Raw genomic sequence first — 13,401 nt, 5'->3', positions numbered from 1 at the left:
CTTTCCCCACCCTCGTCTCGGCCCCTGCCCTGGCCTCGCCCACACTGGGAACCGGGAGCGCGGCTTTCTGTGCCAGTCCTGCCCTGCCCCGGGCTCCCTTCACCCCCTCACTCCAAACCGGTCCGCCCAGCCGTCCACCACGGAGGGGGAGCTCCCACCCACCTCAGACACCCCAAGAAAGCCAGAGCCAGAGCTGAGGGTGGACAGGATGGTTTACTCACAGGAGGGGAGAACAAGGCCAACATGGGTGTGGGCAGAGGGGACAGGGACGGATGGGGAGGGACGGGCGGCACGGACAGCACGCTCAGGCCTTCCTGCCCGCCTCGGGGTGCTTCTGCCGCAGGTGTTTGTCCAGCGTGGCGCGCAGGCCGAAGGGCACGCAGCAGTAGGGGCACTCGAAGCGGGTGCTGCCGGGCCCCAGCCCGTGCATGCGGCGGTGCCGGTTGAGCTTGCTGCTCTGGGCGCAGGCGTAGGGACACTGGTCGCAGGCGTAGGGCCGCTCGCCGGTGTGGGAGCGCCGGTGCACCGTCAGGTTGCTGCTGTTGGTGAAGTGCTTCCCGCAGAACTCGCAGCTGCCCCCGGGCCCGCGGCTCTTGCCCGCTGGTTTGGGCATCTTCCTGGGTGACGCCTTCTGGCTCTCGGCACGGTCAGTTCTCTCCTCCTCTGGGACGGCTCCCCAGCTCTCCCCACCGGGACCGGCCTGAGCCCCATTGCCAGGAGCCCCAGGTTCCTGGACACCTGCGGTGGCGGCAGTGCCAGCCCCCAAGCCCCCGCTGCACGGCAGCGTGCTAGATGGGGCCGCGGCGTGGGCGGCTGGCTCCGGCGGGGCAGTGGAGGCCTGCTCCTGGCCGGTCGGGGCCACGCGGGGGCTCTGGGGCAGCGGCTGCCGGTGGGTCTTCTTGTGCCGGTTGAGCTTGCTGCTCTGGGCGCAGGCGTAGGGACACTGGTCGCAGGCGTAGGGCCGCTCGCCGGTGTGGGAGCGCATGTGCACCTTGAGGTTGCTGAAGGAGCTGAGGGTCTTCTTGCACACTGAGCAGGTGGGGCTCCCCCGGGGGCCCTTGGTCTCGGCCGGCCGCCCCGGTGGCCCCACCACTGCTGATACGGCCGCGGCCACCTCTGCCAGGCCCAGCAGCGGGGCCTCGGGGGCTTCAGATTCCGTCTGGTAGATGGACAGTCCGTGGTCCCACTGGGCGTGGCGCAGCAGCTTCCAGGCCCCCGTGAACTGTCTGCCACAGCGCAGGCAGCTCAGGGCCTTCAGCTCTGTAGGCTCTGCAGAGAAAGACGAGGGGCAGGGGTGAGTGCTGGGTGGCCCACGTGCAACAGACATGGCGCCCTCCCTGCCTCCAGGAAGGGGGTGGGGGTGGGGGTGGGGGCGGGGAGGCAGCAGCTTTGTGCATTTGATGACCTTTTCTCAAAGAAGTGCTATCAAATCTGAGAGTGGGCGGGGGGAGTGTCACTGGCCCTGGTGGCTGGGGGACCAGAGGCCTTGCTGAGCAGGTGACCAAATACAGCAGAGGTATTCCGCCCGCCAGACGCCTGGCTCCCTGCAGCTTGCCTTCAGGACAGGACAGGAGACCCTCCCCCGTTTCCCAGATGGGTACAGAGGCAGTTCTCCAGGGCCACACCTGGAGGTCTGAAGAAGCTCCGGAATATTAATTGGATAACCTCGTGTGCCCCACCCGACAGAAGAGGGCCAGGGTCTGGCTGGGGGTGGGAGGCGTGGCAGCCACCCGGCACATGGATCCCCCAGCTGAGAAGGCCCCCAACCTGACATCTTCCCTTGGCCCTCCGAGTGCCCGTGGACACCTCCCAGCCCCTCCCAGGCAGCCTTGGAGGGGCTGGCTCTTGCGATGGATCGGTCAAATTCAGACCCCGCTCCTTAGCTGTGTGGCTCTGCCCCCCCCCCCCGTTTCCTCTGTTGCTAGAGTATGGTGGTCCTGGCGGTCTCCCTTCCAGGTGGCCGTGACCTCAACGAGGGGGGCAGTGGAGTTTGGGCCCATACAATATCCATAATCCGTAGGAGCCTGCAGCTCCCTTGGGAGTATTGTTTCAATGAGCCCATCACAGCCCCTCCCTCACCTGCCACAACCACAGCCCCTCCCGGCTCCCTCCCTAGCCCAGCCCTCACTTTAATTCCATTCAGAAATCCACAAGTAGGTGCTGGAAGTCTGGGATAAGCCTCCAGGCCAACGCTGATCAGGAGGCTCCCTAGGGGGAGGGGGTGGACAAGCACCCTGGGCTCGGGGTTTAAGTCCCTCCCAAGAGAAGAATTCCAGGTGTCCAGCACCCAGGACCTGGCTCAAACCGGGGGCTTTCCAGCACGTAGGGCTGGGAGATTCCACAAGGCCAAAGCCAGAAGCCTCTTCCCTGGCCCCCACCAACTAACTACCACCATCTCAATCATGACCCATGGAGACACGGGAGGAGCCGGCGGTCCCCCTGCTGGCTGGCCTCTGCCCCCTCCCCCAGGCCACTGCTCTCCCCAGAGGTCTCCCCTACAGCCACTCTGGTCCAGCCACCTGGCCAGTTATTTCTGGCCAAGGGGAAGGAGAAGTGAAACCAGATTGGGGGTGTGTGTGTGTGGCAAATCCCCAGGCCAGTTTTCTGGGGCTGGCCACACCCTGTGGGCGGCCCTCCTTCCCTGCCCAGCCCTTGCCACCCCCCTCGCCCCCCCACCCCAACTCGCAGCCCTGGGACTTCGGGCAGGCCCTGGCCACGCCTAGGCTGCACCCGGTGGGGAGCCAGAAAGGGGAAGTAAAGTAGAGTGCCCTGCCTGTCCAGCTCAGCCCCCTCTTCACAGGAAGCTGAACTTGAGAAGGTGTCCGCACCCGGCATGCACTCACCTGAGCCCTGGTTGGGACCGGGGCCACTGAAGAGCTGACAGCCCAGCTTCTTGTGGTCCATAAAGGTAGTGATGGCCTCCAGCGGGAAGATCTGCAGGCAGCGGCCGCAGGTCAACAGATCCGGCTGTTTCTCGGGCCAGGGCTGGCGGTCTGCAGGGAGGAAGCGGGCGGTGAGCGCTGGGTGGGGCCAGGATGGGGGCTGGGGAAACCCGAAGGTCAGGAGAGGGGCTGGGGGCCGGGCGCGGGAGACTGCCGCGGCGGAGGTGGGGGGGGGTCCCATGCGAGCGTCAGAGAGAGAGAGAGAGGAGGCTGGGCCCTGGGCAGGGGGAGGGAGGGCGCTCACCGGGAGGGTTCGAGGTCAGCTGCGTCCACAGGGCCCAAGGGTTCCGCGGGCCGAGGGCGTGGAGGGCGGCCCCGGCGGGCACGGAGCCGGGCGAGTGGCGAGGCTCGCCTCCTAGCTGCGTGGCGGCGGACACCTCCCTCGGGAAGAAGGGCGCCGGCTCCACGGCCTGGAGGGGCCGCGCGTCCGGCTCCGGCTTCACATCGATGACGAGCCCCGGCATCTCCATCTCGTCGTCTGCGCTGGAGGCGGGCTCCGGGTCTACTCGGCGGGGCGTGCTGCCGGCCTTGCGGCGGGACATGAGGCGCGCGGGCCGGGCGAGCCGACGGGCTGGCGAGCGGAGGACGCGCGGGCGCTGCGCGCTCAGACCGTGGCGCTCAGGTGAGTGGCTGCGGCGACCCGCCGCGGACTCTTACACGTGCTGGCCAGGCCCTGGCTCCGCCCCCGGGGCGGGGCCTGCCGGGAGGGGACGGGGCGGCCCCGCAGGGGCCCCGCCGCCAGCCCAGCTCCAGCTCGAGGCCCCGCCCACTGCTCGGGGCTTAGGGACCGGACTTGATCGTCTCAAGTTCACGGCGCGAAGCCTGCCGGCGGCCACCCGTGGTCCCATTCTGCGGCTGGTAAAACTGAGGCCGGGTGCCGGCGGGCGCGCGTTTTTCACCATTCCTACTCGGCGCCCGATAGCTGTACCGCGCCAAGTACAGTAGTGCTTTGCAGTACGCCTCGAATTCGGCGACCCGGGCGCCCGCCCTGCACCCCAGGAGGCTGCGTAGACAGCAGAGGGTGGACAGGTGGCGCGGGGCGAGCGAGGGGGTCGGGGTGAGGGCGCTTCCGTTTCCTCCCCGACTCCCCCACCCCCCACCCCCGGCCGGCCATGTGGAATTGAGACCCCAGCCCGCCGGTGGGCCTGGGTGGTCAGCAGTGGCCAAGGGAGGGGACCCAGGGAGCGCAGTTGAGATCAGTGGGACGATGCAGGCAGCTCCAAAAGGAACATGTATTTTTATTTTATTTTCATTTTCTTCGAGAGAGGCAGAGCTCTCCCAACTGCTGACTTGCTCCACAATTGCTCACGGCGGCTCCCGGTCCCCTGGGGCTCAAGAACCAGGGGCGGGAACTCCATCTGGGGCTCCCACGTGGGTGGCAGGGTCGCCCCTAGAGCCATGGCTTCCTGCCTCCCACGGTGCATCTTAGCAGGAAGCTGGGATTGGAAGCAGAACCTGGGATGCGGGCAGGGCATCCCCCAGACAGGGCCTTTGGGCTACCTCGAGGTCTCCTGGTTTTCCTGAGACAGGAGCCCTGGGAGGGTTCGGGGCTCAGGATTGTGGCCACACACACACACCCGTGGGAAAAGTGGAATGAAAAGGAGAGGTGTGGGTGCGGAAGAAATGTTTACCCTCTGTGCTTAGAAACATCCGCTGTGCTCCCGCACCTGGAGTCAGGGCGCAGCGTGGTCCCCGCAGCTCTCCGGCCCCGCCACACCCTGCCCCACCCTCGGTCCAGGAGTTTTCTTCCTGGCATGGAGCACGTGGTATGCGACAAGGTCTGCCGACTGCCCTGGGGTCGGGGCTGGGGGCTGTCCTCCCCCAGCGAATTCCCCAGTGCCGGTCTCCAGTGCCTCGCCATTGTTATGCAGCGTGCAGCCCCATTGTCCTCCCAGGGCCCAAGGCCTCCCTGACCGGACTATCTATGAAGTGGCCCCACCCTGCCGAGGGCCTTGCATATCCACTCCATGACCTCCGGCTGTCCCCGGTGTCCCCCAGGGCCTCGGTTTCCCCACGGCTGCAGCCGGAGGACCCAGCCACCTGCTTCTCCAGGCCCCCCCCCCCCCCCCCCCGCAACCAGCCCGATCTTACCATTATTTTTTTAATCTCCCTTTGCCCAGTTCAATCTCCACCCACCCCCACTCCCCCAGCAGGGAGGCTCAGAGGCAGGGACTGGCTCAGGTTGTCCGAGTCCGTTTTGGTCCCAAGATAAGGCATCTGTGAGTGCTTATGGAGCTCCTCCTGGGTGCCCCCAAGTCTTCCCAGCAAATATTCCCAGAGCACCTGGGAGCCGCTGGAAGCCCAGCTTCGTGCTAGCGCACCTGGGAGTCAGTGGAGGACGGCCCAGGTGCTTGGGGCCCTGCACCTGCGTGACGGACGGTGTGGGGGGGGGGGGGCTCCTGGCTTCAGACTGGCCCAGCTGTGGCCATCGCGGCCATCTGGGGAGTGAACCAGGGGATGGAGGACCCCCCTCCCCGCCTTTCAAATACATCTTTTAAAGAGAAAAAAAAAGGAAATGCGTTCGCTCTGTGTGCGGGGCGCGGAGGTTCACATTCCCTGCCCTGGTCCTCAGTGCGCCCTCTGTTAGGGGTTGGAGGACACAGCGCCCACCCCATTCACCCCTGCGGCCGCGCGCAGAGCCTTTCCCCTGCGTGTGGCCGCTGAGGGCTCCGTCCCAGGCTTTCTGGCTGGGAAGCCCAGGTGTTCCCTGGGCAGCTAAGGGGTAGGCGTTTGCATGTGCAAACCTAGCTCAGTTGTTGCACCCAGCCGGGAGGCGGTCAGTCTTTCCCTGAGCCCCACTTTCTTCCTCCGGGAAGTGGACGCCTCGGACGCCCCCGGCTCGCAGGCGGGCGGGGTGAGACCCGAGCGCCCTGGCCGGCCCCAGGAAGCCCGCCCGCGACCACGTGGGGCGGCGGCGCGGCCGGAACCCAGGCTCGGCGGCTCGCCGCGCGCCCGGGCGCTTGCCGCGGGGGCGCCGGAAGTGGGGGCGCCTGCGCCTGCGGACCTCGGCAGGCAGAGACAGGACCACGCCGGCCGCGGGGACGGCCCGCGCGCGCGGCGGGAAGGAGTAGGGCGCGGGTGAGCGCGGCGGGGAGCCCTCCGGTGCTGGGGGGAGGCGCGAGCCGGGCGCTGGGCGGGAAGTGGACGCCTGAGGGCCGGGAGGACCCCCCCACCCCCGAGTATCAGAGGAGCAGGGCGGAGCCGACGGACACTGCCCAGCCCCCGGGCGCCCAGGGCACGGAGAGGTTGTGCTGGGGGTCCTGGCCCTCTGCGGGTGGCCCCAGTGGACTGAACGCGTGGATCTCCCGGGCTGCGTGTGTGGACTTGGTTAATGGTGCCTGGGGGCATATGGCTGTTAACCTCGACACTCAGCCCATCCCCCACCCTGAGGACGGTTGGGGGCTCGAGGAGCTCGTGCGGATCCATTCTCATTTTCTGTTCAAAGGCGGGGGAGAGATTGGTGAACCTCGAGCCCCAGCCATTGCCCCAAGCCATGGAGTCCAGCCGCTGTGGTTCGCCAGCAGGGTGTGGACTGCCCCCACCCCTGCAGACCTTGGGGTAGACAGCCCCTGGCTGGGAGGCTGAAGGGATAACGCTGAACCTGCCCGCCCTTGCCCTGGGGACACACCCTGCGTGACCTTTCCCAGGCAGTCCTGATCCCATCCCTGATCCCATCCCGCCTGGGCTCCAGCAGCTCCGGGTGGGTGGTGCGGGTGCCCATGGGAGGGCCACTCTTGGGCTTAAGTTCTAATGGAAGCTCCAGGTGTGGACCTAGGCGGGAGCAGGAAGGCCCCAGGGGCTGGTGACCCCTGAGTGAGAGGGAGTGACTGTGGCCAGATAAACATGTAAATATCCCTTCATCCCTGGAATGCGAGTCTCCCCCACCAGGCCAGGAAACCTCCAGTCCCCCTGGACTGCCCCTCCCCTCGCCCTGCCCCAGCCTAAGTGTTACGGCTCTGAGGTCACTGCCCGCCCCCCCAGGCCACTGCAGGGATCTCACCTGACCCCCACCCCCGGGATCCAGTCCCCCTGCTGCTCTGAGTGGCCCCTGCGCCCCCGCCCCCACCCCCACCCGGCCTCCCTGCCGCAGTCTGTGTTAGTGAGGGCTCTGAGGTCACTGCCCCCCCCACCCCGGGCCACTGCGGGGATCTCACGCGACTCCCACCCTCGGAATCCGGTCCCTCTGCTGTTCCAAGTGGCCCCTGCCCCCCTGCCCCCACCTGCCGCAGTCTGCCATGGTCTGTGCTTTTGCCAGTCCCTGGCCCTGGAATTCTTTGCCCCATTCCTTATTTTGCCGGTGTCTGCCCAGATGTCACCTTGTCATAAGGATCTTTGCTGAGTTCCCTCTGCCCCCAGGCTGGGCCAGGGGTCCCCTCTGGGCTGTTGCTTCTCTCCGTTGACATCTGGGGACAATAGTCCAGGTGGGGGTGGTGGTGGCTGGACTAAGGAAGGCTGGTGACAAGTGGAGGTGGTGACAAATTGTGGATTCTGGGTGCATTTTTTTTGACAGAGTTAGTGAGAGAGACAGAGAGAAAGGTCTTCCTTTGCCGTTGGTTCACCCCCCAAATGGCCGCTACGGCCGGCGCGCTGTGCTGATCTGATGGCAGGAGCCAGGTGCTTCTCCTGCTCTCCCATGGGGTGCAGGGCCCAAGCACTTGGGCCATCCTCCACTGCACTCCCAGGCCACAGCAGAGAGCTGGCCTGGAAGAGGGGCAACTGGGACAGAATCCGGCGCCCCGACCGGGACTAGAACCCGGTGTGCCGGCGCCGCAGTCAGAGGATTAGCCTGGTGAGCCGCGGCGCCGGCCTCTGGGTGCATTTTGAAATTAAGGTTGCATAGAGTCCAGGGACATGCTGTCCTCCCCACCCCCCAGATCCTCCCTCCTGGCAGGGCCGGAGCAGGGAGGCTTCTCAGAGTCGCAGCAGCCACCCGATTCTATTAAAAGCCTTTATTTATTTATTTATTTATTTTTTAACAATTATTTGAGAGGCAGAGTTGTAGACAGAGAGGAGAGACAGAGAGAGGTCTTCCATCCACTGGTTCACTCTCCAAATGGCTGCGATGGCCGGAGTTGGGCTGCTCGGGAGCCAGGAGCTTGTTGCGGGTCTCCCGCGCCATCCTCCACTGCACTCCCGGGCCGCAGCAGGGAGCTGGATCGGAAGAGGAGCAGCCGAGGTTTGAGCTGGCACCGTGTAGATGCTGGCTCTGCAGGCGGAGATTTAACCACCCAAGCCACAGTGCTGGTCCTGATCACATTCCTATGCGTAGACTTTTATTTACTTGGAAGACAGAGGCAGAGACAGAGATTGCCCGTCCACTGATTCACTCCCCATGTGCCCATGGAAGCCAAGGCCGGGCCAGGGCCTCCATCTTGAGCCGGCCCCTGCTGCCTCCCGGGGTATATATGGGAACCGGGGCAGGACTCAGACCCAGGCCTTCCTATGTGTGGTGCATAAAGGAATGATTAACGCATTCGGGGTGGCTTCACCCACAACGCCACACAGCCTGCCCCCGCCCCCGCGGCACCCTAACCTCTGTCAAGCGCGTGCCCCTAAACTGAAGACACACGGACACGCACGGAATCCAGAGGGTGGATAGTTAGAGTCAGCGGCCCCTGCCTTTGCAGTCTCAGCAACTGCTCTTGCTGTTGCCATGGCTACCGGCCGGTTGCCCCCCCCCCCCTTGAGGTTGCCCCCTTAGCCACCCACATCTGTGTCTCCCCAGCTCCCCGGCACAGCTCGTCGTCCGGTGTCTTGATTTTTTCTGATCCGAGAGGTGAGGAATCCGCCCCCACTCTAGCTTCTGTTTGCCTTTTTTTTGTTTTTATTTTTTAAGATTTACTTATTTATTTGAAAGGCAGCATTGCAGAGAGGAGAGACCTTCTACCTGCTGGTCCACTCCCCAAATGGCCACAACTGCCAGGGCTGTGCAGGGCTGAAGCCAGGAGCCTGGGCCTGGTCGCCTGTGTGGCATCTGTGTCCCTTACGTGTGGGTGACGGGGGCCCAAGCACTTGGGCTGCTTCTGCTCTTCCCCCGCCATCAGCAGAGGGAGCTGGATCGGAGGTGGAGCAGCGGCGATGGGACCCGTGCCCATACGCTGCGGGCGGCAGCCGTGTCACAGCGCTGTCCCCTCGGTTGACCATCCCAGCTCTGCCCCGTGTCCCCTTGCTGTCTTCTCCCCCTCCCACTTTGCGACCTGTCACCCCTGACCTGCGGTGCTCCACAGGGGTGTCTGGTGGCTTCTGAAGACTTTTGCCCCTAAGGATCCATTTATTTGAAACCTTCCATCTGCTGCCTCACTCCCTAAATGGCCGCAACAGTCAGGGCTGGGCCAGACCAAAGCCAAGGGCCTGGAGCTCCATCTGGGTCTCCCACGTGGGTGCAGGGGCCCGAGCACGTGGGCCATCTTGGCTACCATTCCGGGTGCGTTAGCAGGGAGCTGGATGGGAAGTGGAACAGCTGGGACTAGAACCAGTGCTCTGATAGGGAAATGCTGTTGTCACAAGTGGTGGTTCCACCCGCTGTGCCACGGCGCTGGCCCCACTTGCAGTGTCTTATTTATGAGAGACAGAGTTACAGACAGGGAGACAGAGAGGTTTTCCATCCGCTGGTTCACTCCCTAAATGGCTGTAACGGCCAGAGCTGTGCTGATCTGAAGCCAGGAGTCAGGAGCTTCTTCCGGGTCTCCCACGTGGGTGCAGGGGCCCAAGGACTTGGGCCATCTTCTGCTGCTTTCCCAGGCCACAGCAGAGAGCTGGATGGGAGAGCAGCAGCTGGGATCCGATGCAGCACCGTGCGGGATACCGGCACCGCAGGCAGAGGTGTAGCCCCCTGTGCCGCAGCGCCGGCCCCACACGCAGGGGCTTGAGTCCTGCGCTTGGTGGCGGGGAGGGTGCCCCGGGACGGAGGTCGCACAGCCAGGCCAGCCTCAGATCTCCGCCCCTCCGCTCCAGCAGATGCAGCATCTAGTGCGCTCTGTCTTCGCCACGTGGAATCCTGGGAGCTGGAGAGACGGCAGTGGCAGAGGTGGACGTGGGGGGCACGGGCAGGGGCTGCAGGTGCAGGGGCCCGGGAAGGGACCGCGTGGGCCAGTGTGACTGCTGAGGGGAGAGGGAGTGGGGGCACCTGTGGGTGCCGTCAGCGCCTCGGCCCGTGCTGAGCAGGACACGGGGCAGGCGTGCTCGGAGCCGAGGGGGGAGGGAGTCAGTGGACCGACTGGGCACGGGCGGACGTGTCGCGCCCTTCCTCTCGGCTCTGGCTGCTCTGAGCTAGGTGTTCCTGTCTCGTCCACGCGTGTACCGTGCTGGAGAGCCTGCCCAGGGCAGGCCCCGGCCTCAGCTCTGGTCTCGGGTTTGGGCCTGTCCGTAGGTTTCTGCACGGAGAGACCGCCCTCCTCCAGAGCGAGCAGACGGCTCGGGCGCAGCCGCCTTAACACACCTGGTCACTCTCACCCGCAGATTCCGCCGGCCCGCACCCTGCACTCTGCCTGCGGCATTCGCGTTCTAAGGTAAGGAGCCCCCTCTCCTTCCCCGCTTCATTCACTCACTCACTCACTCGTTCTTTCTTTCATGTGCAATCTACAGGCTCTTTGGTTTTTTTTTTTTTAAGATTTATTTTTTTGAGAGGCAGAATTACTGAGGTAGAGGGCCAGACATCTTTCATATGCTGATTCACTTCCTAAATGGCTGCAACGGCCAGGGCTGGGCCAGACCAAAACCCAGAGCCCAGAGCTTCTTCCAGGTCTCCCGCGGGGGTGCAGGGCCAAGCACTGAGGCCACCCTCTGCTGCTTTCCCAGGCACGTGAGCAGGGAGCTGGATCGGGAGTGGAGCCGCCGGGGCTTTTAGAACTGTTATCCATATGGGATGCCAGCGTCACAGGCTGCAGCTTAGCCTGCTGAGCCACAGTGCTGGCCCAGGAGTTTCTGTTTTAAAGATTGATTTTATTTATTTGAAAGGCACGGGGCCGGCGCCGTGACACAGTAGGTTAAACGTCCGCCTGCAGCGCCGGCGTCCCAGATGAGGCCGGTTTGTGTCCCGGCTGCTCCACTCCCCATCCAGCTCTCTGCCGTGGCCTGGGAAAGCCGTGGAAGATGGCCCAAGTCCTTGGCCCCTGCACCCGCGTGGGAGACCTGGAAGAAGCTCCTGGCTTTGAATCGGCCCTGCCTTTCTTTTCTTAAAGACTTATTTGTGTGACAGGCAGAGTTACAGACAGAGGGAGAGACAGAGAGAACATCCTGTCTCCACTAGGTCACTCCCCAGATGGCTACATCAGCCGGGTCTAGGCCAGGCCAGAGTCAGGAACCAGGAACTCCATCCTGGTCTCCCGCGTGGGTGGAGAGGCCCAGGCACCTGGCCACCTTCCCCTGCCAGGTGCCTTAGCAGGGAGCGAGATCAGAAGCGGGACAGGTGGGACTCAAGCCCTTGCTGTGACGTGGATGCTGGCGCCACAGGCCACGGCCTAGCCAGCCCACGGTGCCACCTGGAGTCTGTTATCCCTGGGGTACAGTCTCACCTGTCGTTATTTTCATGCACACATCATTCCAGAGTTGGGGGGGCTGGGAGGGGGCTTCAGGCTTCAAGCAGTGAGTTACGCTGCCGCCTGCAACGCCTGCACCCCGCACAGCACTGGTTCCTGTCCTGGCTTTGGCTTGGCCTGGTCGCGGCCATTGTTGCCATTTGGGGAGTGAGCCGGTGGATGAGAGCACGCTCTCGCTCGCTCGCTCGCTCTCTAATTCTGCCTTCAAATAAATAAAATAAATCTTAAAAAAGATGCTGCCTGAGACTCCTGCATCCCGTACGGAAGGGCCTGGGTTCCAGTTCCAACCCTGCTCCATGTCCAGCTTCCTGCTGCCGCGCACCCGGGGAGGCAGCAGGGGACGGCTGGAGCCTGGCTCCCTGCTGCCCACGTGGGGGTCCCGGGTGGCCTCCAGCTCCCAGCCTCACCTGGCCCAGCCCAGCTGTTAGAGGCGTCTGCAGCGTGCCGCTCCCTTCCTGGGGCGCCGCTGTCTAGTGCGGCCACGGGGGAACGGGTGGGCTGGGGGATGTGGCAGCGGGTAGGGTGGGGGTGAAGCCCCCAGCCCCCGCTGCGCGCGCTCCGCGTGTAACGGCCTCACTTTCCACTCCACAGCCGGGGACATGCAGACTCCGCTGGCCACGCCCGTGCCCGTGCTGCGGCTGCCGCGGGGCCCGGACGGCTTCAGCCGCGGCTTCGCCCCCGGAGGCCGCCGGGCGCCCCAGGAGCCCCAGGAGCCTGCGGAGCTGCAGGAGCAGCGGGCCCGCGCCGCCCTGCGGGAGCGCTACCTGCGCAGCCTGCTGGCCATGGTGGGCCACCAGGTGAGCTTCACGCTGCACGAGGGCGTGCGCGTGGCCGCCTGCTTCGGAGCCGCCGACCTGGACGTGGCCAACCTGTACGTGTCGCAGCTGCAGACGCCCATAGGCGTGCAGGCCGAGGCGCTGCTGCGGTGCAGTGACGTCATCTCCTACACCTTCCGGCCCTGACGGCGGGCCCCGTGCCGCTCCGAGCAGTTCTGGACCCTTGACCGCCGGGGCTGCTCAGAGAGATGCTGCAGCCCAGGACTGCGGACCCCGGCCCCAGGGGGCTTCCTGAGGAGGGGGGGGCGGGGGCGGGGGCGTGGGCGTGGGGGCAGGGGCGGGCGCGCTGCCCAGGGAACTGCACTGGCAGGGGCCTGGGACCGCCCCCGCCCAAGAAGCCCTTCTCCCAGGAAAACCGGTCTCCTGTGTTGTGTTAAAGCGCCCCCGGGGAGCGGCGGGGTGATGTGGGCCCCCAGGGTCGCGCAGGGACACTTCCACCTCCCGCAGCCCGCAGCCGTCCTCGCCACTCGCCTCGCCGAGCGCCCCGTCGCTGGTCACCTTGCAGCAGCCCGTCCTTTGCTCACCTACTTTTTAGAGATCTGTCTACTTGGCAGAGTGGCAGACCCTCCATCCGCTGGGTCACTCCCCGATGACCGCAGCGACCCGGGCGGGGCCAGGCCGAGGCCGGAGGCCGAGGTTATCCGGGTCTCCACGTGAATGGTGGGGGAGGTTCAAGCACTTGAGCCGTCGTCCACAGCAGAGCGCCCTTTAAAAAAGTTTCTAGGGGCCGGCGCTGTGGCGGAGAGAATTAGGCTGCCGTCTGCGCCGGCATCCCATGTGGACGCGGGTTCGAGTCCAGGCTGCTCCACCTCCCATCCAGCTCTCTGCCGTGGCCTGGGAAAGCCGTGGAAGATGGCCCAAGTCCTTGGGCCCCTGCACCTGCATGGGAGACCCGGAAGAAGCTCCTGGCTGCGGTCTAGGGAGTTAACCAGCGGATGGAGGATCTAACTCTGGCTTTCAGATAAAATTAAAAAAGTAGTTTCTGACCCTTCTTGTTTGTGTCAAGAGCAGACTGTAATCGCAGCCCTCCACTGAGTGCATCTGTACTGGGGGTGACATTTGTCTTTTATCTCAGTCGGGAACGTG

General features: G+C 64.9%; 2 protein-coding genes across 8 annotated transcripts; one reads left to right on the top strand and one right to left on the bottom strand.

The window, feature by feature from the left end:
* Positions 1-194: 194 nt before the first annotated feature.
* On the bottom strand, positions 195-3,484 carry ZNF296 (zinc finger protein 296). Its single transcript, XM_002723636.5, has 3 exons — positions 3,187-3,484; positions 2,844-2,993; positions 195-1,269 (listed from the first exon to the last, which is right to left on the bottom strand). Exons 1-3 carry the CDS (start codon positions 3,482-3,484, stop codon positions 305-307), a joined length of 1,413 nt encoding a protein of 470 aa, XP_002723682.3. The 3' UTR covers positions 195-304.
* GEMIN7 (gem nuclear organelle associated protein 7) lies at positions 3,424-13,306 on the top strand. Of its 7 annotated transcripts, none has more exons than XM_051828474.2 (4): positions 6,062-6,187; positions 8,668-8,718; positions 10,312-10,450; positions 12,071-13,306. In XM_051828474.2, the coding sequence occupies exon 4, from the start codon at positions 12,079-12,081 to the stop codon at positions 12,439-12,441; it is 363 nt and encodes a 120-aa protein (XP_051684434.1). In that variant the 5' UTR covers positions 6,062-6,187; positions 8,668-8,718; positions 10,312-10,450; positions 12,071-12,078; the 3' UTR covers positions 12,442-13,306. The 7 variants fall into 7 exon arrangements, with proteins under 7 accessions (XP_051684436.1, XP_051684431.1, XP_051684435.1 ...); XM_051828472.2 differs by lacking the exon at positions 6,062-6,187 and adding an exon at positions 6,228-6,467; XM_051828476.2 differs by lacking the exons at positions 6,062-6,187; positions 8,668-8,718 and adding an exon at positions 3,424-3,564 and having other exon boundaries at positions 10,401-10,450.
* Positions 13,307-13,401: the final 95 nt, after the last annotated feature.

This window comes from Oryctolagus cuniculus, chromosome 18 (assembly GCF_964237555.1).
Source record: "Oryctolagus cuniculus chromosome 18, mOryCun1.1, whole genome shotgun sequence".
NCBI lineage: Eukaryota > Metazoa > Chordata > Mammalia > Lagomorpha > Leporidae > Oryctolagus > Oryctolagus cuniculus.
This window is presented reverse-complemented; position numbering and strand designations above follow the sequence as displayed.